The sequence below is a fragment of the Aulonocara stuartgranti genome, assembly GCF_965226115.1.
Source record: "Aulonocara stuartgranti genome assembly, chromosome: 5".
NCBI lineage: Eukaryota > Metazoa > Chordata > Actinopteri > Cichliformes > Cichlidae > Aulonocara > Aulonocara stuartgranti.
Window position 1 is genome coordinate 18465863 of NC_138943.1, and position 21945 is coordinate 18487807.

At 39.9% G+C, this 21945-nt stretch overlaps 1 protein-coding gene across 1 annotated transcript; it reads right to left on the bottom strand.

Moving 5' to 3' along the window:
* Positions 1-3581: 3581 nt before the first annotated feature.
* LOC309707305 (dual specificity protein phosphatase 7-like) lies at positions 3582-14022 on the bottom strand. Its single transcript, XM_082534585.1, has 3 exons — positions 12258-14022; positions 10241-10669; positions 3582-8057 (listed from the first exon to the last, which is right to left on the bottom strand). Exons 1-3 carry the CDS (start codon positions 12664-12666, stop codon positions 7741-7743), a joined length of 1155 nt encoding a protein of 384 aa, XP_082390711.1. The 5' UTR covers positions 12667-14022; the 3' UTR covers positions 3582-7740.
* Between the last annotated feature and the right edge of the window lie 7923 nt (positions 14023-21945).

The following is a 21945-nucleotide window of genomic DNA, read 5'->3' on the forward strand; positions in this document are numbered from 1 at the left end:
TTGTGAGCCATGTGAACATGTTTTCAACTCACGGGAGTGCTTCAGTAGAAAGGATAGGACAGGAAACGGCACCGAGCTGCTGATTAATTCCTTTAACCGTTCAAGTTTATGATAAACTCTCAGCTTTAATTACTTCAAATCAGAGTGGGGAATATTTCCTGTTACTCAGACTATCCTGGTGATCATGTTCATGCAGGAAACCCTGTCATGGCGTTGCCAGGAAACCAGAGGGTAATCAGTCAGCAGTGTCGATCATTCGCTCCATTCTCTTCAAACATGGGCCTTAATTTCCGTTATTTCACTTCCCTCTGTCACTGTAATATCCTGTCTGAATTACCATGAGGTGAATGGCTCACTTTGTCATTTTTTTCAGTGATTTCCACTGCCGTTAAAGAGCTACAGTGGAAGGAGGAAGGCGAAGCGAAGACTGTGCTAGAGGAGACGGGGAGGAAAAAGAGGAAGATATTTATAGCCGGCTCAGCTCGACTCACAGCGCTGTCTTGGAGAAGCACTTTTATTGACCAACCCTTCTTCTCGCTTCCTTTTTCTCTGTCCTGCTTTCGTGTGCGCATGTGCCATTATTATATGCTGATTGAGAAGAGAAGAAAGTTTATGTGGGATCATGTGCATACACAGCTGATAAAGCAATGTAGACTCTTTCTGCTTGCGGTATACAGGATTATTATGGGGACTAATATTATCTAGTATTTTAAAAAGCCACATAAAACACAAGAAAAACAGAAATATTGATGAGTACAATAGGCAATGTTCCTATTTACAGATATGTGGTATTTCACTCTAGACCAGCGGGAGTCAAACATAACGCCTGGGAGCCAGAACTGGCCTACCCAAGACTATAATCCAGCCCAACGGAAAGCTATAGAAAATGTGAAGGAGTGCACAGTTTGTGAATTCTTAACTGCATGTAACTGTACTGTTTCATAGGTTTTATAGCTTTTCCTGTTAATAAAGACTCCCCACCCCCATTGCCCTTCATACTACATATAAGAATATAACTAACAGATAAAGAAAATCAAATGACCAGAAAGTTACTGTTTTTCAGATACTAACAAGTCCATGGTAAAAAAACCCAAAAAAACCCTAAAAAACATTTAAGATCAACGTGGGCTGTATGTGGCCGATTGTGTAAAATGAGTTTGACATCCCTTCTCTAGACGCTGTTCAAGTGGTTGAAGTGGCTTCAGTGTTTCTCGTCTTTCTTGTTAAACGCAGACACATTTCATTTTTACAGCACATAAAACACACAGCGGTGTTTGGAAAAGGAAGTGGCAGAGTTTCAGTTAAGCAACTGGATACGCAGCTTCTGGAAACCTCCAAAACCACCACAAAGAAACAACAAGAACAACACAAACCTGTTTGTCTGTGTACGTGTGTGTCTGCGTAATTGTGGAAGAAGATGAGGGGAAGTCTTATGCAAAGCAAAACTAAAAACAACAAACAGAAAAACAACAAACAGTTGCTGCGGTCTCGTTTTAAATCAAACATCTTGATTCAGACGAATGTGAGTAGCATTTGTCATCCCAAAAGTGAAAACTGGTTGTAGTGATTTGGGAAGCCCTACCAGAGTGCTGTTTCGAAGCTCACTAATGAATCCCTAATCATTCAAGACAAATTGTTTTTAACACTAATGCACGATTAAAAACACTGACTGTTGAAATATTTCATCACTGGCGGTTTATAGCTGTTAAAAAATGAAAAAGCAAACAAAAAACCTTTGGTTTAAAACTCATTCATCTTGAATTCTTCGAACAGTGCTGACCTTTTAACATGAATCTTTTCCTGTTCCCTAAATTGGAAGTATTAACCACTTTTGCCAACAAAGCACAATAACATTTATTGCTTGTCACCTTTTGTGAACCAGTCATCACCCCTTGGTCATCCGACTCGACCTCAAAATCCTTAAACCCTTACTCTGTCTGTTATCACGACAAGTTGATAAAGGTCATTCCCATGTTTTGCGTTATAAAAAAAGGAAAAATTCTTGGTTCAACTGCTTTTACTTACTTTAAATATTAGATTTTACTGAGCTATTTTAGTTTAGTTAATTTGTTACAGGTTGCTTTAACACAGGAATTTTGCTAATTCTGGGATAAACAAACTATTTATATGTTATTCTTTGACTATTTATCAATCCATCATGAAAAACGTCAGAAAACTTTTTGTCTTTTTCATGATGAATATAGGCTTTATATCAGTTTCAAATGATTTTCTGATTAATTTAATTTGTGTAATTTAGATACTGAACCTTTAAAATGTAAACATTAGGTTCAGTCTCTATAAATTACATATAGTTTATATGTAATATATGTATTTTGTTGTACAGTTATTTTATTTTTAACTTTAATTTTTATATTTTATTTTATTCTTTCCTAGTTAAATTTACCCTTTATTTTAATTTTCATATTTATTTCCTATCCTATTCATAGTCTTTTATTTTAGGTCAGGAGCAGTTGTCTAAGCATTTCACTGCATATCGTACTGTGTATGACTGTGTATGTGACAAATAAAATTTGAATTTGAATTTATAAGGTATTCGGCCGTTAAGTGATGACGTGACGAATCCTACTTCCGGGCCTAAAGTAGTGTGCGTTTAATATGGCTTTTGTGTTGTTAACATGTTTAATGTTTTGTATTTTCTTCTATTTAATCTCAAAAAGTTCCTAAAACAGTCAGTGATCACTGTTGAGCTCCCTCGGCTTTTATTACCGCTAATCATTTATTTAAGCTCAGTTTTTAAAACCTTAGGATGTAACTACAGCCCAGCCCATGCAGCAGTATATGAATGACTAACCTCGTATTGTGGATGGATTATCTCAGTTGTTCTCCTGGCTGAAGTTTGGTCCTTTTACAGCATCCTGCCATGCGATTACATTTGTTCCTGACCACCGACTTTTATCGAGTGGAAAAAAAGTTAGCTTGTTTATATTATGCTAACATAGCTGTGTCGCTAGCGGTCACGTAGCACATCATTATATACCAGCTAGCCAAACTTCAGTAACCCTACAAGCGTCACTGCTGTTTAGTTTTCTGTCTTCATTTATGTTGGAAGTGATAACAGAGCTGTACGTTTTAATTTGTTTACAAAACCCCGCAGTTAGGACATGCTATATTGTATTTAGATAGAAGCTAGCAAGCTAACTTCTAACTCCATTAAATGTCATAAATTCCGTTTTCATGGATGCCTGGATGTTAAACTCAATTGTTACACCTGGTAGAGCAGAACGCTGATCATTTTATTAAAGATGAAAGACTTTAGACAGTTTTTCAACTCTCAGTAATGCCATAGTGATCGTTTGATATATGGACCTGCAGCGGAGTTTAGGCCCAGACACGGCCAGTGACGTCAGATTTAACGACCGGATAGGGTGTAGAGTATAAGGTAAAAGTCTTAATCTTCAGATTTAAACCAGTTACTAACAGTAATCAGTAATTTCTTAGTGCAAAAATAAACCAACACGTTCCGTGTAAGCGAACAATAAATAGACCTAGTTCTTCATTCACTGTAACTCACAGGTCATTTCTAATATACTTTTGATGATCAGAAATAAAGAGGAAACATGTTAAAGAAAAAAAATATTTCAATATTTATTTGCGGTATAAACATGTCTTGTGTTGATTCAATATACTGACAGAAAGGTGAAACTGCCCCAGTTAACACGCCCCTTCTTTTTATACACAGACAGATTGCATCTTTTTTAAAAAAACAAAACAAAAACTGTTTACAGCACAATACAAAACAGCTATTCAACGTGACTTTGAAGCTGTAACACGATGCAAGATGCATTGTCAAAAAAATCCCTGAAAATTTCCTCATTGAGGTAACATTTTTAAATCATTCACTTTTTCTTTCGCTTTGTATTTCACGCCTCGCTCCTCGCCTCCTCTCGCTCATTCACACCTTTCTCTCCAGAGCACAATTTCACCAAGATGTAGCTACAAGTTTAAGGACACAGAAACGGCCGTTCCCGTGATCTGGCAAATTTACAAACAGAGAAAAACACTTAATTTCTCTTTCATTGTTACAAAGACACACGCACGCACGCGAAAGAAAGAAAGAAAGAAAAAAATCACAAGAAAGCAGCTTGAAGTCAATTGTTTCTTTTTAAATAGAAAAGCTCTGTTCTGAAATATATTTCAATCCCAGGGTGCAAGTGATCAAGTCCTCTGTGTTTTTCCTATTCTATGTGGGATATGACTCCAGACAAGGAAAGTCCATTCAAGCATGGTGGTAGTATTCTCATCTCTGATGCTATACCAGGAGAGGAACTTTTGCATATAAACTCATATATATATATATATAAAGTATATTCATATTGAAAGGCCACAGGAATAGCATAGAGCACATTATATCAAAACCAAGAAGGAAAAACACCTTAATCACTGTAATTATTCAAGCCAGGTTGGCGTAAGGGCCTATTGTGAAACATAACTGGCATGCTGAACCACAGCTCTGTCTGTGTGGAGCAGTCTGTGTATGTGTGTGTGTGTGTCTTTAAATCTGCAAGTCTTTCAGGTTTGTACTGGACACACTGGCCCTATATTTTGTACACCCCAGGAGAAATGTTACTTCAGTCCATAAGCCATAAATCGAGCTGGATCTTGTGGAATTATATAGAATAGATATAGTACAAAAAGAAGAGAATTTAAAAATGTTGAGGTCTTGGATCTACAAAATACTGCAAAAAAAGGTGTTTTGATATATTGCAGAGTAACAAAGAGGACCTCGTGTGACCCGTTACGGCAAAAAGACAGCTTGTACTCTGTTATTACCGTGCTCTTATTCCAATAACAGATAACAAACCTTTTCTTCTTCTTTCCACACAATTCTTTTTTCCAAAGTGAGATACAAAGAGTATTGAACAGTCAGCATTAGAAACAAGTTAGAAAGATTATATAAGGCCAGCTAAAACCAACCCTCTTCAGATTCCCCTGCTGTGCTCGCAGAAAACACCGTTCGTGGTTTCTGTTTAGACAAACGTCCACATCCCGACTTTGAATACGCAGTTTGCTGTGAACACTGAACCTCGTGCAAAAACCGCCTTGTATGAGGAGATCTCTAACTCTAACCCGACAGCGTGCTCTATCGATAGCAAACCTCAGCATCTACCACTTAGCCCTAAAGCTGGACACATATCTCCACGGTATTCATCTTTTCATATTCACTAGTATATGAAAAACAACCTGTTTGCAGGTTGTGAGGTTTCACAACATTTCCAATTTTGTAAAATCAGACTTCTGTTCAATACATGAGCAAGCAGTGAACATGACCTCCAGCTTTTTGGGGTCACTGTTTCCTAACAACAGCTGCCTCAGCATCTTTATACTGGTCCCTGTCGAGCTAAACATATCCCCTGCTACACCTGGCACAGAACACCACCTGGACTGCTTTGCTTTAGCAGGGTGTTTTTGTTTTTTTGGGAGCATACAGCTCTCTGATTACAGCTGCAAATAGCAGGTTATTTCTCTTCTTTTTTCTCAGGGATTGTAATTACGGACATTGCTATATTTGTTGTTTTTTTGTCTGCTGATTTCCGGCAGCAAGACTTTAATCTCCGCAGCGTGACCCTCTGCTAGGAACATTTTTGAGCATGAAAGCTGGAACAGAAAAGTAAACTTTGGGGGTTTCAACTTTAAGGAGCAGACTTTCTGATTAACAGGTGGTGTTCACAAGGCTCAGCTGTGCAATTATAACACGTCCGCGCACGAAGAAGACGAAGAAGAAAATGTTCTTTCATGAGGCCCAGTGTACCTAGAAGTCCAGTTAGCGTGGTGTTGTTTGGAGTCTTTCTCAAAAATCACTGCGGGTTTGCTGAAGCGCTACAGATGTGGACGCTGTCTCAGAAAACGCTTTGACTACATGCTGTGTGCCACTGCGTTCAGCAGCAACAGCAGTTAAATAAAACGGTCCTCATTATTTGTCTTTCCACCTGGTAAAGTAACGTCCAGCCTGTGGTTGAGTCTACTGTTAGAGAGCATACGGCACCACAGCATGCTCTGGTATACAAAATAATAAAGATCTGTTTAATATTCATTTGTGTTTAATATAGCTTTCATATAATAATATACCCAAGGCTTAAGGGTGAATCAACTCAGACAAAGCTTTCTTTGACAAAACGAGTGATCCCTTCTTTTTTTAGTTTTTAGAAAGACCTTTCCTCTCAATTTCCTCCAACGCTGTTAAGGGACGTGAAACTGCTGAAGTAAGTGAAGTCTAGCGGAAGCCAGTCCCAGTCAACCAGACCAGAATCCAAACACAAAGACCAAAGTAAAGCCCCGACCCGACCCCCCACCCTCGGTCCTGAAACACACAAGAAGCTAACATAGGCCAACAAAACTTTGGGGTGCAGGTTATACATTTGATCTGCCCAAAAAGTACCTCAGTGACCCAGAAATGTTAATACTGACTTCCTGTCCCTGATCCGTAACCTCTAACCGAGTAACCCTTTTTGGCAAAACGTGCTGGTGGAACAACTGTGTTGATGAAATCAATAACTGAGGAACTTTGACCGAAACTGACTTTTTGACCGAAACGAAACAAATGATTAAAATCTTCAGAACAGCTGACTGAAACAACTGGATGAACAGTCATATAGGGAAGGAAGAAGGAACTGGGAAATGCGCTCGAAAACAGTTGGCCAAGTGTCAAACACGCAGGAGTAATTTCTCCCATCTCCAGCCGTGAATCAATTCCTACTTCCAGCCTGCTGCTTGTTTTAACCCCTATCCCTGCTCCTCTGCTCAGGGCCCAGTTTTTGCTCCCTCCCCGCTGAGCCGTGCAGCTGTCAGGACTCGTCGCAGCCTGGGACTGACCTCTCCGCTCCTCTTCTCTGAATGTCTCTTTATCTGACTGCTTCCAGCACAGGCCAACAAAGTCAATGGCTACACCACTGTGCAAACTGCATTAGGTCATAAACCTAAAGAAAAAACAAAACTTAAAAAAAAAGACCATCTAAAAACCCATTCCACTTTAATTTTACAATCTCTTAAGCCATTATTTATATGGCTTGAGATAAATATATTTATATATAAGGTATAGATCTGTGCGTAAATGTACATAGAAAATATACAAAAATGCATATAGACATACTGAATTTGTTAAGGACTGCCCATACATTTTCTGCTATGTACGTTAACATACATACAGTACAAACATACATACTGTGTTTATATCGTGTGTGTGTGTGTGTGAGAGTTAATTCCTTGGTTTTTAAAAACTCTACATTCAGTAGAGTGAGATTTCCTATGAGTAAATCCCAGCTTTTCCACTTGGCACCAGTCACCTCGGCTCGAGAGCCGAGACAAGGAGGATGCAGTCATCTTATAAATCAAGCGCTAAAGATTTTCCGTGTTCCTATCTTTGTATTAAGCTTTCTGTCCTGCTGCAATCATTTAGTTTCTCAGTCAAGTTAAACCTCCCTCATTCTTCGTTTACAAGCTGTTAAGGGAGAACAGCTTTGTTAACCCACAGCATCCTTCTCTGGGTTGAAAAACCCCCCAAAACCCTTTAACGTGGCATCCATGACTCCTCCTGACACGTCAACGCTGCTCCATGGTCAGGATCTTGGACAACGAGCCTCAAGAGGCTAAAACATTCATTAAAACTCTGCTCTCCTGCAGTGCAGCCACTTGCAGACATGGTAACCATACCACCATGCCCCCCACCCCAAATCCTCGTAAGTTGCAATGGGGGCAATCCACATGAAACTGAGACTCTCATTTTCATGTGGATTCTAGGGTGTCCAGTTGAAACACGTTGTGATTGGTCGGGGTGGTGAAGAAGAGCTGGTCGTGCGTCGGCGAGTTCGAGTGGTTGTCACAGGGGCTGTTGAGACCTAGCGTCCGCTCAAAGTCAAGGAGCTGGCCCATGAAGTTGAAGTTCGGGGAAATGTTTGACTTTTTCCGCTTCACAAAGTCGTAGGCGTCATTGAGCGACAGGTTGAGCTTCTGCATCAGGTAAGCCACGGTGACGGTGACGGAGCGGCTGATCCCGGCCAGGCAGTGGACCAGTATGCCACACTTTTTGGAGCGCGCCTCGTCTGAGGAGGAAGGAGGGAACAAGGAGATGAGAACATGAATGAGAGACATGACTACTGACCGTGTTTCATTCTCAACACTGGGAATTAAAAAGATCAATGAATCAGAAGGAAAAGTTTTTCTCTATATATTATAACGCAGACTTTCCAAAGAGCTCGTCGCCTGAGGATGAAAAGAAGGCAAAAGAGTGAAGCAAGTGTACCTCAGACAGGCTTTCGCTAACTGGAGAGCTCCGGGACTTGAGAAGGTTCAAATGCTCAGCTGGCACTATTTCTACTAGATCAGCAAGTAACAAAAACCTGCCTGATACTGGGTCATACTGCAGTGGAAGTGGCCCCACAGTGCTTTAATTTGCAGAGAAACTTTTGAATAACATCACGTGGTCATAGCGAGAACTGACAAACAGTAATCTGTGGCTATCATGAAAACTGAGTTACTTTCTGAGGTACTTTTAAGTCATTAAATGACCAACATTTGCAAACGAGACTGGCTTTTATCATTTAACGCTGCCGTGACTTAACTTCTCGCATATTCACCCTGTGGTTTTCCCCCGGTACTCTGATTTACTCCTACAGCAAGTGACCACATGCTAGATTATGTGGTCGGTCTAAATGAGCTGTAGATGTGAGCCTAGAACAACCAGAATGAAAAATCAGAAGTGCCTCATTGCGATTATTATATTTTCAATCCAGAGTGACCTCTGTCGCTGACGGCAAAGTGTAATTTTTCATTCTGCTTTCTAGCTCTCGGTCTGTAGGAAAACCTGAACAGAAAAAGCATCTTACATTATTAACTGGTTACATCCATCCACCTATCAGTTTCGAGCCCTTGCACTCGCATCTCTACAGGCCATTAGAGTGAGAGTTAAGTGCTCCGTTCCTTCCTTTCTTTTCTCCCTCTCTCTTTCATCTCTCGCTGCCAACGTCTCTTGTTGTAGGATTGGGGTCAGTCGGCTCATGAGCTCAGGCTGCCAAGGCGATGCAAAATTAAATTTATATGTGATGTGCGCAGAAATCCTTGCCCGACGAGTCAAAAACCAACTCGAGAAGCCTCGGAAGTCGAATAAGTAACGGGCTTTAACTGATTACGTCACTTTACTCGTTCTTTGCATGTGCAGTAATGTAAGGATTTTCATTTATGCAAGAAACTTCAACTCCCTCCCCATCTGCATTCTTGCTTTCACAAAAGAAAAAGCACGTACAAACAATAATTTTAGGCATTTAAGGGACTGCAACTTTCAGCAGCGCAGTGTGAAGTCATATCGGCATCTCCTTCACCCATAATTACCCCGTTATTTACAAAAAAAGATCTGCTGTAATCCCTGCTTATTACAGCCAGCTCCATTTAACATCAGCGTGACCCAAATCTGCCACGACCTCTGGCTCTGGCATATGTCTCACTTCCTGCCACCTACAATGAATCATTACTCTAAAGGAAAACAAAAGGGGCGGGGGGTAGAGTCGGTGGTCTGGACAATCTAAGACATGCATGAAGACTTTAGCACTGACTCATCGGCGAGGGAATTCACTCATTCTCTAAAAATTAAGTGAGAAGGAATGACGGGAATGATGGGAAACACTGAAAATGGGACGAGATGAGAACTCTTCTGCGTGACCTCATTCTCAAAGAATCCATTTCCATGTTTTATTCACAGAGTTGCCTTTTCATTCTACGATTTTAAATTCCTGTTTTATCAATCACGGTGAAATGCAGGCTTAGCAAAACCACGCTAACATCCATCTTAAACTGTTTCCAAAGAAGCTATTTATATGCACGACTTATGATTAAAATCTTGGATAAATGCAGCGAGAGTGACTAATAAAGAGCAGATAATAACGGCACTAAATGGACTAGTACTTAAATAGCACTTTTGTAACTCTGTGACTCTAATTGAGCACTTAAAGCCCTGTTTTGTTTTGTTTTTTCTTTCTTTTTCACATTCATCCATTGACATACTTTCATACAGTGCTTTGTTTTTTGGCTCTAATTTATTATACAATCTAATATGAGGATTTTGGACTGTGATTGACAAAACATGCCTCTTAAATATGAGACATTGGGCCCAACCAGCACACTGATTGATAATGAATTTAACTTCTTCAGATCCCTGCCCTGACCCAAAAACACATTTGTCTAAAATAACCTGACGGATATCTGAGACAACTGCACAGCATTCTCCACTCACCTATGAAAGAAATGGCCTCAGGGAAAAACTGAGAGAGGTTTTGGCTCCAGTGATCAGAGATGGGAATCTGTTTGTACTTGAAGTCCCCTTCGTGTTCAAACATGTTGGGCAGGTTGGGTGTCACGTTCAGGATGTACTTGATATTGTACTTGCTGAGCACATCCAGGTTGGCGGAGTCTTTGGCACAGCCCAGGTAAAGGTAGGGCAGGATCTGGACGGGGAACGCTGGCTGGTTGTTGGGGAGCGGACTGCCCTCCGACTCTGTGGCGCTGCCCGGCTCGCGGTCCGATTCCCCATCTGAGCAGTCGGAGCTGATGCGGAGCCCTCCGAGACCGAGGACGGAGGCTGGTGGGGAGCTGCTGGGACAGGAGCAGTCCAAATTGATCTCGCAGTGCTCTGGGTACTCTGACTGGAACTTGTTGAAGCCTCCTGGAGCATGATGAAGACAAAGGAAAAACAAGCAAAAACAAAACATGTTAGTATAAAGCCAAGAAAGCAATTTCACTGGGAGGAGAGGAGGGGGGTTTAAAACTTGTGCATAACCAAAGGCAGGAGGTATGAGTCATTTAACATGAGCCTGGATATGAAGAAATTAACACTGAGTCCAAATAATCTGAGAAAAATTTGGTGCTAAAATTGGCCAAATGAAGAAAATCTCTTCACTCTTTTTTTTTTATTACAGTTGCTTCAGATATCAGAGGCGGTATTAAACTTTGAATTGCACGTGATATTCTACGTGTGTAAAAACGCTTTTATTAGATCCACGGCATATTTTCACACACACCCGTGACAGATAAATTATAATAAGTTGGTATTTACGTCAGTCTGAGAGAGAGGGGGAAACAGTGTAGACAGATGTGGCTCCATTGAGAAAAGCTGAGCAGGACAGTCAGCTACAACACTACACAGCTCAGCGGACTTTTTGTGAATGGCAGCTCGAGGCTCGTGACTCCCGTCAAAGATTTCTATTTTCTCGTGGTTAAATACCTCTCTGCTATGGTTATAACACCTCATTTCATCGCCTTTCAACTGTCTTTTTTTTAAACAATGTCGGCTTTTTTCTGTGGGATTTTTCGTAGCCCGTCGTCGTGTCCTGGTTTCAGTGTTCATTCATGAAAAAAAAAAACCGCTCGTCTTTTCCTGAAGGAGCTCAATATGGCGGGGCGTGTACTTGCAGCGTTTAATTGAAAACACGCCGCATTTGAAACTGCTTCTTCTTTCTTTTTTTAAAGCACTCGATGAAATTACAAGGCGTTGTTGACGCTTTTCTTCTTCCTAAATAATTTCCACGCTTTGCGAATCAATCAATAAATAAGTAAAAATAAAAGCGATGATTTTGGTCGGAAGCAGGAAACATCTGTCGAACAGCTACTTCATTCTGACACTGGATCCGATTTGTTACACACCGCCTGATTTTGTAACAGTGACACTTTATTTTAATATGCGGAACTCATTCAGTGTTGATCAACTGTGTGTGTGTGTGTGTGTGTGTGTGTGTGTGTGTGTGTGTGTGTGTGTGTGTGTGTGTGTGGACAGATGAGAACAGCTGGATTTATCTGAAGTGGCGCCACATTTTAACCCCCCTTCAAATCCCCCCTACAAACACTTTATCGATGCAATAATGTTTTATAAGCTACTGATAGGAGTGGCTTGTTCAAGCTTAGCTATGTGACTCCACCAGATAAAATCTGCCTTAAAAGACAATCTGTTCCAGGCGTGCCACGACCCCCCAAAACACCAAATTCACTTAGTGCGGCGTTTAAGTGCAGCATCCCAGGTCTGATAAATCAGTGTGATTTACACTCGCTTTCTTTCCCATTAATTGCAGTGAGTGACACTACAACAACACTAGTCCAGTTCATCTGGGACTGTCTAAGTTAATCAAATCAGAGCGAAATTCAAGCAATTTGCTGCAGTCCACTTTGAGAGGAAGTAGTGTGAGAGTTTTATGAATTAAAAGGCACCAATGCACCACAACCCAAACAAAACCTCTAGATTCAAAGCAATCTGATCTTACCCTCTAGATAAAAAGCCTTGCACCCGTCGTCCCGGAGCTTCTGCAGGAGCAGCCCAAGCACGGAGCTTCCCAGCCCGGACTCCTGCCGCTCCGAGGTCGCCTCGTCGTACAGCACCACCACGTCCGTCTTGCACCTCTTTACAAATTTCTCCTTGTCCTCGTTGTTGGGGATGATGGAGCGAATGGGGAGGTTCCCCTTTTTCAGTCTCCGGAGCATGAGGCCCGGGATGGCCAGGTTGATGGCCGACTCGATGTGCGAGGACTCGTACAGCTCATGGGGTCTGCAGTCCAGCAACAGCAGAGAGCTGGCCCCGGACTCCAGCTCCTCCTGCAGCCACTCCACGCTCTTACTCGACATCATCGTCATAGTCACGATCACAGAGCATCCCCACGAGTGATTAATTCTCATCAGTGAAACGTTAATCCTCCCGTCGCCTGCTGTGACATGAGAACAACACAACAGAACAGAGGAAAGGAAAAGAAAAAAAAAGAAAAAAAAAATCACGGCGCTAAACTTCCCTTCCCGCGGCCACCACCACCAACGCCACCGCTGCTCCTGCCGCTGTTCCTGAGGGCGCAACGCACCCAACACACACTTCCACACGCGCGCACACACATCCAACACACACGCAGCGATGCCCCTCCGGTGGGAGCAGGAAACTTGAACATGCAGAGGTTTCTTTCCCTCCTTCCTTCAGTCCGATTGAAGCGGAGGTTTGACTCCAGTCCATCGACCGTCCATTCGGTGAGCTCGCTCCAACTTTGACGCGTCCGCAGAGCGACGAAACGGCCCAAATGAACCTCGTTACTCTCTCGGGATGTGAGAGCCGGGTGAGCCGATGATGCTAAAGCCCATGCTTATTGTTATTACTGGACATGCTTGGCCCGTGGTGCGCCTCTGGTTTGTCATTTCCACTGGATGCGTTAAAGAGGCTCTGCGGGCTTGTCACTGAGGAGAGGGAGGAGCGCACATATTTAAAGGCGCAGCGCTGCTTTAGAGTCACAGGAGCACAGTGTAGCTTCACAACATACTATCCATTCATTGATTCTCTGTAGCTTATACTCTGAATTAATAAAAAAAGGCCGACCTAATTCTACAAATTAAAGCCCCACGTCCTCCAACGCTCGTGGACATCTATATCCTTTGAGTCTGTTAAAATCTGAGTCTTTTTTGTGTGTTTAATTTTGCTTTTTAAGAGTTCAGTTGTAAAAGCAACTTTTAAAAACACTTCCTCGTGGTACCATGAATGATGTTTTAGGGATTAAAAGTTTATTCCCGAGTCATTCCCCTTGTTTTTTGCTTTTTTCAGCCTCTACTTTCTCATCCCAAATGACCTTGTGTCGAGATTATTTTATAGTTTTAACACTCAGTGAAGGTTCAGCCCTTTAAGCAAACATGTGCTCAAAGTTAACTTGTAACTATTGGTGTAAGTGTTGTAAGGTATCAACTTTATTAGGGACACTTCACATTTGTAGCTGTGCTTCCTTAAAGTTTAATCTTATGATGCCTGCCGTCATAGACCGGTAATAAACACAGTGCCGGATGTTCATATTTTAGAGCTTTGTAAAGATAATCTCTGTGGCAAGCCTGTCGTGTTGTGTTGTAAAAATAAACTGATCACTGAGTACATTATTGCAGATATCAGTTTTGAAGATAAAGCTTCAATCAACAGACTGTATCACGGAAGTGCGGACGATTCCTCACAGATAGTTTCTAATTATCACAGCCTCATCCAAAAGCAATACATCTAAAATACCATGTTGTGTTCAGTAAACCAGCAGAAATGTAATAAAAATGGAGTTGTGGCCAGTTATACCAAGTCTTTAGTTTGTTTGTGTGAAATTATGGCTCTGCGTGTACCCATAACTCAGTGATTTAGGTTCTCGGGTCCTTATCCTGTTCATTTAATAATCTGAAGGCACTCAGTGTTTTAATAAATCATCAGGTGTCAGACCTATGGACCTCATGCCCAAGCAGTAACTCTTGTCCTACCATCAGTTTTCCTTTAGTCTCCACAACATATTAACCCACTCACTCTGTGCACCTACACAGGTTTGGTTATAATATTACTGGACATAACAGAAAGGTGACTTTACTTACTAATACTAAGATTTTTTTTCCAGGTTGGCTTTATAGTTTCTAAGATATTACAAAATCATATTTGACATCACAAACCAGTACCAGTGTGGTGGTTTACCATCATCTAGCAGGGGACGGGTTCCTCCCACAGGCCGAAGACATGTGTGTTAAGTTAACTACCTATAGGTGTGAATAATTGTCTGTCGTCCCCCCCCCCCCCAAACCACAGAGGACATTTATATTTCAGCCAAACTCTGTTTCGAAATTAGAGCTAGGGGAAATTATAACATCTGGTATTTTAAAAATGGAAAATTAAAGTGACATATGTCTCATTTGCCAACAACAATTAAAAAAAATACACACATCAATTAAAGGTCATGATGCTCAAATATAGTTATAATATAATATTCTCCAGTCAAAAAGCAGCTGTCTTTAAAAATGTTTTGTTGATTGTACACATCAGAATGAGACCCTTCTACCGCAGCAGCCAAGAAGGTGGAGCTGAAAAACTCTTTCCAGCCTTTAGACCATAAACCTACAATGATTACAGCCAAATACCCACAGCTTAAGGTAACAATTTTACGTTACCGATCTGAAGTTTTTTCTTTATGTTACTGATTTTTGAAATTTTGATTTAGCTCTTTTTACTGACTTAAAGCATTGTACAACTTTCAGAGGATGTTTTTATCTTCTGTGTTAAGCAAATTGAGTGTCACGTAACTATTAAACAAAAAATATCTGCATACACATCTACATATCGAAGCAAAGTAGAGTACGTCTGTAATGTCTAATTAGCCCAATTTCATTAAAAAGGTAATAAAAAAAAGATTTATCATAAGATCGGACCACTGGGTTCAAATGGAGAAAAACTGTCGGAGGAATTTAAAAACACATCTTACGTTAAGATTTCACAAAGATGGGAAAGAATACAGAGGGATGTGTGGCCACCTTCAGACCAGTGGTACTAATGAGGAGGTATAAAATGAGGATGATATCACCAATGGAAGCTGTAGAGACTATCCTCCGAAAATCACACCATGGAGAATTTGACCAATCTGGCTGTGAAAAACAGATGAGTACGAGCACAGAGGTTATTCATGAAATCAGTTTCTGTAACCGCTCAGAGAGGGACAGTCATCGTCTGTGAATGGTCTCCAAGAAAAGAAAAATCTAAAAAAATTCTTCCTCTTTGACACAAACCCCCCAAAACTAAAAGTCGCTAAAGAACATGAATAATGGATGCACATTCTTTGGCTTTAACATGGCCTGGGCCATCACAGAGAATATATATACTCCTGACACTGAAGCACGTAGATGGGAGTGCAATGATACACAGCTGTATGAGTTTAAAAGGTGTTTGGGAGATGGCACAGCTCTGTTGCTTTACAGCGAGTGAGTCCTGGGTTTGAATACCGGGCAGAATAACCGCTGCAGCTCATCCTGCCATCACAAACGTGCCAGTTTAAATCCAAACGCCTTTAGATTTACCAAAACACCAACTAACAGACTGCTCCCAGTCTCCAGAGGCCTGGTACCAGTAAAACTGAAATTTACGTATAATGTAATGTACTCTTTATTGATCCTTGTGAGGAAATTCCTCTCTGCATTTAAGCCATTAAATGCAGCTGGTGCATCCCCCCAGCCATTAAATGCATATATACATATATATATATACATACATACATACATATACATACATATATATATATATACACATATATATATATATACATATGTGTATATATATGTGTATATATATGTGTATATATATGTATACATATATATATATATATATACATATATATATATATATATACATATATATATATATATATACATATATATATATATACATATATATATATACATATATATATATATATACATATATATATATACATATATATATATATATACATATATATATATACATATATATATATATATACATATATATATATACATATATATATATATATACATATATATATATACATATATATATACATATATATATATATATATACATATATATATACATATATATATATATATATATATATATATATATACATATATATATATATATATATATATATATACATATATATATATACATATATATATATATACATATATATATATATATATATATATATATATATATATATATATATATATATATATATATATATATATATATATATATATATATATATAGAGGTGTTATGCAGGGCATTCTTCCATCTCTGCCAGCTCACTGGTGTACCTGCTACACAAATTGTCACTACGTTTCACCACGAATGACCTAATAAGGCATCAGCAGGTTGTGACAGAGGCAGAGAGGGGGAAAAGAGCAGCGTTTGATTTCCTCACAGCTGCAGAGAGGAGGAGTGGGGGGATGCACCAGCTGCAGACAATGACTCTTTATCCCCCCCCAGTGACTTACACACATACGCACTCACTCACTAACAAAACACAAACACTCGCATACACACACACAAACTTTAGGGCTCTTGTGTTTCCACTCACTTCATGGACAACAGGGTCTCTGAGCGAGTGTGGAGCCGCACTGCGTGTGTTTTTGTTTGTCTGCAAACAGCTCTCTGATAGTAAACAAAACCATCATCATTTATTTTCATAATTATAGCACTATAATCTGAAACTGTACTCATTATGAAGCTCTAACAGAGGGTATAATTTGTTGTTGAAAGTCAACAAAATCGAAAGACAGAAAGATGATCTCTTTCAGATCAGTTCATTGCACGGCCTGCTGTGCCACACGCACATCGGAGTTCAATCTGTTAAAGCACAAGTTAGCACATTAAAAAGTAGACACTTTAGCAAATCTTGCATTTTGCACTTGTTCTGCTGGCTTTAAAAAAAAAAACAATCTAGCAGGTTAAATTTGAAGAAATCGCCTTTGAGTTATTATGTGCCCATTCAGTTCCTGTCTGTGTAGGCTCTCAGCCATCATGGTCATGGTAGTCTCAAGCATCTGAGCTGCAGGTAACTGGGCTTCTTTGTATGTTAAACTTCGATCAAAGAGGCATCTTCAGTTTTAAAAGCCGATGGGGAGTCCCAGGTATTTATGCTGTGTGCCTTTTACTTTTGAATCTGGATCTGGAAGCTGGGCGTGAGAGTCATACCTGAGTTGACTGCATTCCAGTAAAAGATGTAATGCCTGATTTCAGCTTTCTTATTGTATAGGTTCACCATTGCCACCTTGAAATGAAAAGTTGTGCCTACCGACTGAGAAGTCCACGCAAAAAGGGGCATTCTAGCTAAAAAAGACCAGCAACTCTGGATTTCTGATTCCTCATTTCAGATAGAATGAGGCATTCATCCTAACTGGGCTTGTCAACTTAGAATTGGTACTGAGAGTCACTGACCCACCCTGCCATCATGTGAGTAATTAAGGTCACATGGGTCAAAGTGTGATTGGGGGTTGAAATGCCAGGCAGGGATCTCAAGACTGCATTATAGGTGGATGATAGGTAGTGTTTGTGTAGGCCGCCACACCTGCACTAAAAGGATATAAATGTTCACATTTTAACAGAGAAGACAATGGTTTGAGAGCAGAGTTAAGGGGGGCATTTATACCCAACAGGAATGACTGTCACTGAACTGAGGTGGTAACGTACAACACCAACTGTCAGCCACCCATGACAGAGTTCAGAGACTCCTTTCAGTGCGTCTTTCTTGCTGACCCAGTGTTATTAATCAGATGGAAAGTTTGATCTTCAGGTCAACCAAGCTTAACATTAGCTAACATAATGTTAGCGTATAACCAATTCAATTCAATTTTATTTATATAGTGCCAAATCACAACAACAGTCGCCTCAAGGCACTTTATATTGTACAGTAGATCGTACAAATGGCTACATTTCACTGTGTGTTATACTTGTATAACTATGCATGTGACAAATAATAAAGAACCTTGAACCTTGAACAATAATAGATACAGAGAAAAACCCAACAATCATATGGCTCCCTATGAGCAAGCACTTTGGCGACAGTGGGAAGGAAAAACTCCCTTTTCCAGCTGTTGCTGTTTAGCTGGCTTCCTGTCAGCTGTCAGAAGATGAGAGGGTCTAATAAATAAGCACATTTTCCTGTGTTAGAGCCCTGACTTCAGCTCAGGAGACGAGGCTTGCAGTGCAGCTTTGCTGGCTGCAGTAAAACAGTATAAATTCATTTAGCTGCATGTTTGAGATTTAAACAGTCAAAGCTGATCCCCTTGGTCTGGTGTGTGGGTGTTGTTCAATCATTTTAGAAATGTATGCAAACAACCATCAAAAGGTCATCACCGTTTGATTTGAATGCAACTTAAATCGCTTTTTTTCTCCATCTGATGCCTTCCCACTTCAAAACGAGTGACTCGGGGCCCAAGTTATAATTGTTTTGTCATTTTCTTTATATTTACAACTGTGTTTCGTTTTAAGGTTTTATCTTTGGCTCATTTAAGTTTCCGTTTTTCTCCAAATCAGCGGGTTTTCCTGGTTTCAGTTTAGTCTTTACTGTTTTAAAAATGTTAAATATCAGTTTAGTATGTTTTAGTTTCAGTTTTCATTTTTGGTTTTTAATCGTAGCTTGTGGTGCGTTTATCAAATGCAAGATTGAAGAAAGTTAATAACAGCATAGATATCCCGTTTCCGTTGTCACACTGACGATTTAATCTGAGGTCTAGTTTTTATTTTTGCCGTTAACTAAAATCTTTTTTCCTCCCACACTTAGATTTGGGTTTAGTCTTGGTTAACTGTTTTGCTCAGCAGATGACTGAGACAGATGTAAAGGTTCAAAAACAGAATGAATTGCACAATAAGTTCATGTAGGGACTTAGATGTGTATCACAATGACAAGGCTCATTGAAGCTTAACTCACCATTGTGAAACTGCTTGCTCACGCATGCATCAACAGCCTTTAATCTGCCATACTGAAAAGTGTGGGGGCTTTCATATTCGTTACGTACACATATTTTGTGTTTCACAATACCTCTTGTGTATGTCAACACCACTTTTGGAAAACTACATTCATCCATGCACTGATGCTGTGGGGGATTTAAGAAGCTTTACTATTAGAAAGCATTAAAATAAAATATGACAAAAGGTCATAGGTGCAGATATATATTTAAATAGCCAATTCAAAAACAAACAAGAGAAAGAAAAACACATATACAGTGTAATTTTATTTGCCTCTGACACAGAGCCTTTACTTATGGAAAAAAAAAACTGCTGCCAGATTGGAGAGCCCTTAATTCCATCTTAATCTATCCTCCAGAATGGTTATGCAATTTTCTGAAGCACAGTGTGCAGAGTCCTGTTTGAAAATCAGAAGTTGGCCTATCATTCAAATCATTTGACACTTCTGTGTGAAGTACGTTTTCTTTGAATGAAAAGACACATACTGAAAATGTTACACAAATCCATGCAGAATCCCCCCCCCAAAAACCCCAAAGATGAATCTTATTCTGTGACAAATCTCAAAGAGGTGAAGTGTTATCTTAGCTGAAATTCACAGAAGAAGAAAGGAAGGCAATGTTTTGCATTTCTCACAAACTGCTCACACAGCGACTCATCTTCTATTTCTGAAAATTAAAATTCAGTTTGGTCAGAAACTGGGATCCATCTTCAATGCGTTTTTACTGGCTGTTTGCCTCAGACTACCGTGTGTCTCCAAATGACACTTCACCAGTGTCATCGTAACTTCCACCCAGAGACCTGCAGCTTAGACGCCGTGTGCACAAATGTTCAAAAATTGTTTTTAATTCAACATTAAAAATGAGATAATAAACACAATAGCTGCGAGGAGAATTCAAATCACAGTTTAACGTTAATACATTTCGAAGGCAAAAAGGGCAGAGAAAATAATGCTAATTGGATATGTGAGGTTCGTTTGGGCTTTTGTAAACAAGAAAAATGTTAAAATGATCATTTTCAAAGCAGAAAATATTCTCATAAACTGGGAAATTACTCTGGACTCTATTCAGCGGCCAGAAAAGTAAGTGTAACAGTCAGAGATATATGTTCTCAGATCTGAACTGCATTTACTTATTAAGAAAAAATGTAATTCATCCTCATTATAAAGGATTTGTAGTGCTTCCCAGATAAAATCAGCTACTTTTTTTCTTTTTCCTGAGGCTGCACACAAAACTTTATGATTGACTTCTCCCTCTTTGTTCCTACAGACACCGAACACATCAACTTGGCCATAAGACGTGGGTTTTGTTTCTGTTCGAGGTCTCTTTAAGGCCGACTGTGGTTTAAACCCACTCACCTCAGTGATGGAGTGAGGTGGCCACCCTCTCCCATGCTAGCAGTGGCATTTCCTCTGCTGTTTCCTCACCCCCCACCAAACACACAGGTTGTCTACAGATAAAAACAGGCCTGGAAAATGTATTAAGGAGTCGTATCTGTCTCTGATCAGTCACTCTGTACTTTGGTGCTACACAGTAATCAAATCTATACCGGCACTGTGATTGGAATAGTTAATCATTACTGGTTTATAGATTTTAAGTTCGGTTTTCAGGAGGAAATGAAAAGCATACACAATACAGGCAGATAGAGTTACAGTTAGACACAAAATTGACAAGACTACCTTATGTAATGTTTTATGTACTGTGGAAGTGGATTGTACCCTTTGATAATAATGTGCCAGCAGCTTGATGGTAATTGCATTTCGAGCAATAAACCTATTTGTGTAAGTATACAGTTACAAAACCAGGAAGATAATTTATTTTTAGGTGCATCTACGAGAAGACAAGAACACTAATGTAGGTTAGTTTACAGAAATATCAGCTTGATGTCTCTGCAGATTGTCGTCTTGTGTTGAGGAAAACGTCTGAGTTTGTTATGTTTCATTTGTGGGAAAAAGGAAATATGAAACACTTTTCAGGAGAAAAAGTAAATAAATAAAAAAGTCATTAAAAAGAATATAAAATCTGATGCACTACATGTCCACTTATCACTTTCATTTGTTCACAGATTTGCATGTAGCCTCTTTATGACTCTGTCACACTAGAGTAAAAATCAGGCAACAGCTTCGGTGGTTGCTCACAGACTGCACTGAATTTTTTATTTTTGCTGTCATTTTTTAAGTAGCTGCGATGACCAACTGGTCAACTGGTACGAAACCATCAACTTCTTGACAAAGACTTTGGATTGTGAGGCGACTGCACAGGTCGTCCTGTGGGAGGCAACCTGTCTCCAAACAATTGCGGTTGGACTCGGACTGACTTCAACCACTCTGGGACAGATCGGCAAAGGTTTACAAATAGCTGCCATCTAATATACAAACACAGAGGCGTTGCACTCATTTTGAATCACTCTGTGTTGATGAGCGCAACTCGTCTACAACACGTGTCTTCGCAACAGGTCAGTATTTGTGGAGGAATTTCTGAATTTTTATTTCAGATCTGTGAGATGTTATTTGAATTTTAGTTTAATGTGAATGTCTGCACATGTAGATGTCCGGAGACTTTTGTCAGTTTAATCCAATAAATTGCCACGTTATCACAATGGATTGCTTGGAATTGTCATTTGACCCCATTCAATTGCTAACTGACAGCAGGCTCACTTCATCTTGTTGCTGTTTTATCACTGACTTGAT

Bases quoted from the DNA above. Each gene is read 5' to 3' on its own strand.
- LOC309707305 (XM_082534585.1), bottom strand. From the start codon at position 12,666: ATGAGAATTAATCACTCGTGGGGATGCTCTGTGATCGTGACTATGACG. The intron at 10,670-12,257 runs GTAAGATCAGAT...ATCATGCTCCAG, and splicing joins CAAGGCTTTTTATCTAGAGG to GAGGCTTCAACAAGTTCCAG. The intron at 8,058-10,240 runs GTGAGTGGAGAA...CTTCCTCCTCAG, and splicing joins TGAGGCCATTTCTTTCATAG to ACGAGGCGCGCTCCAAAAAG.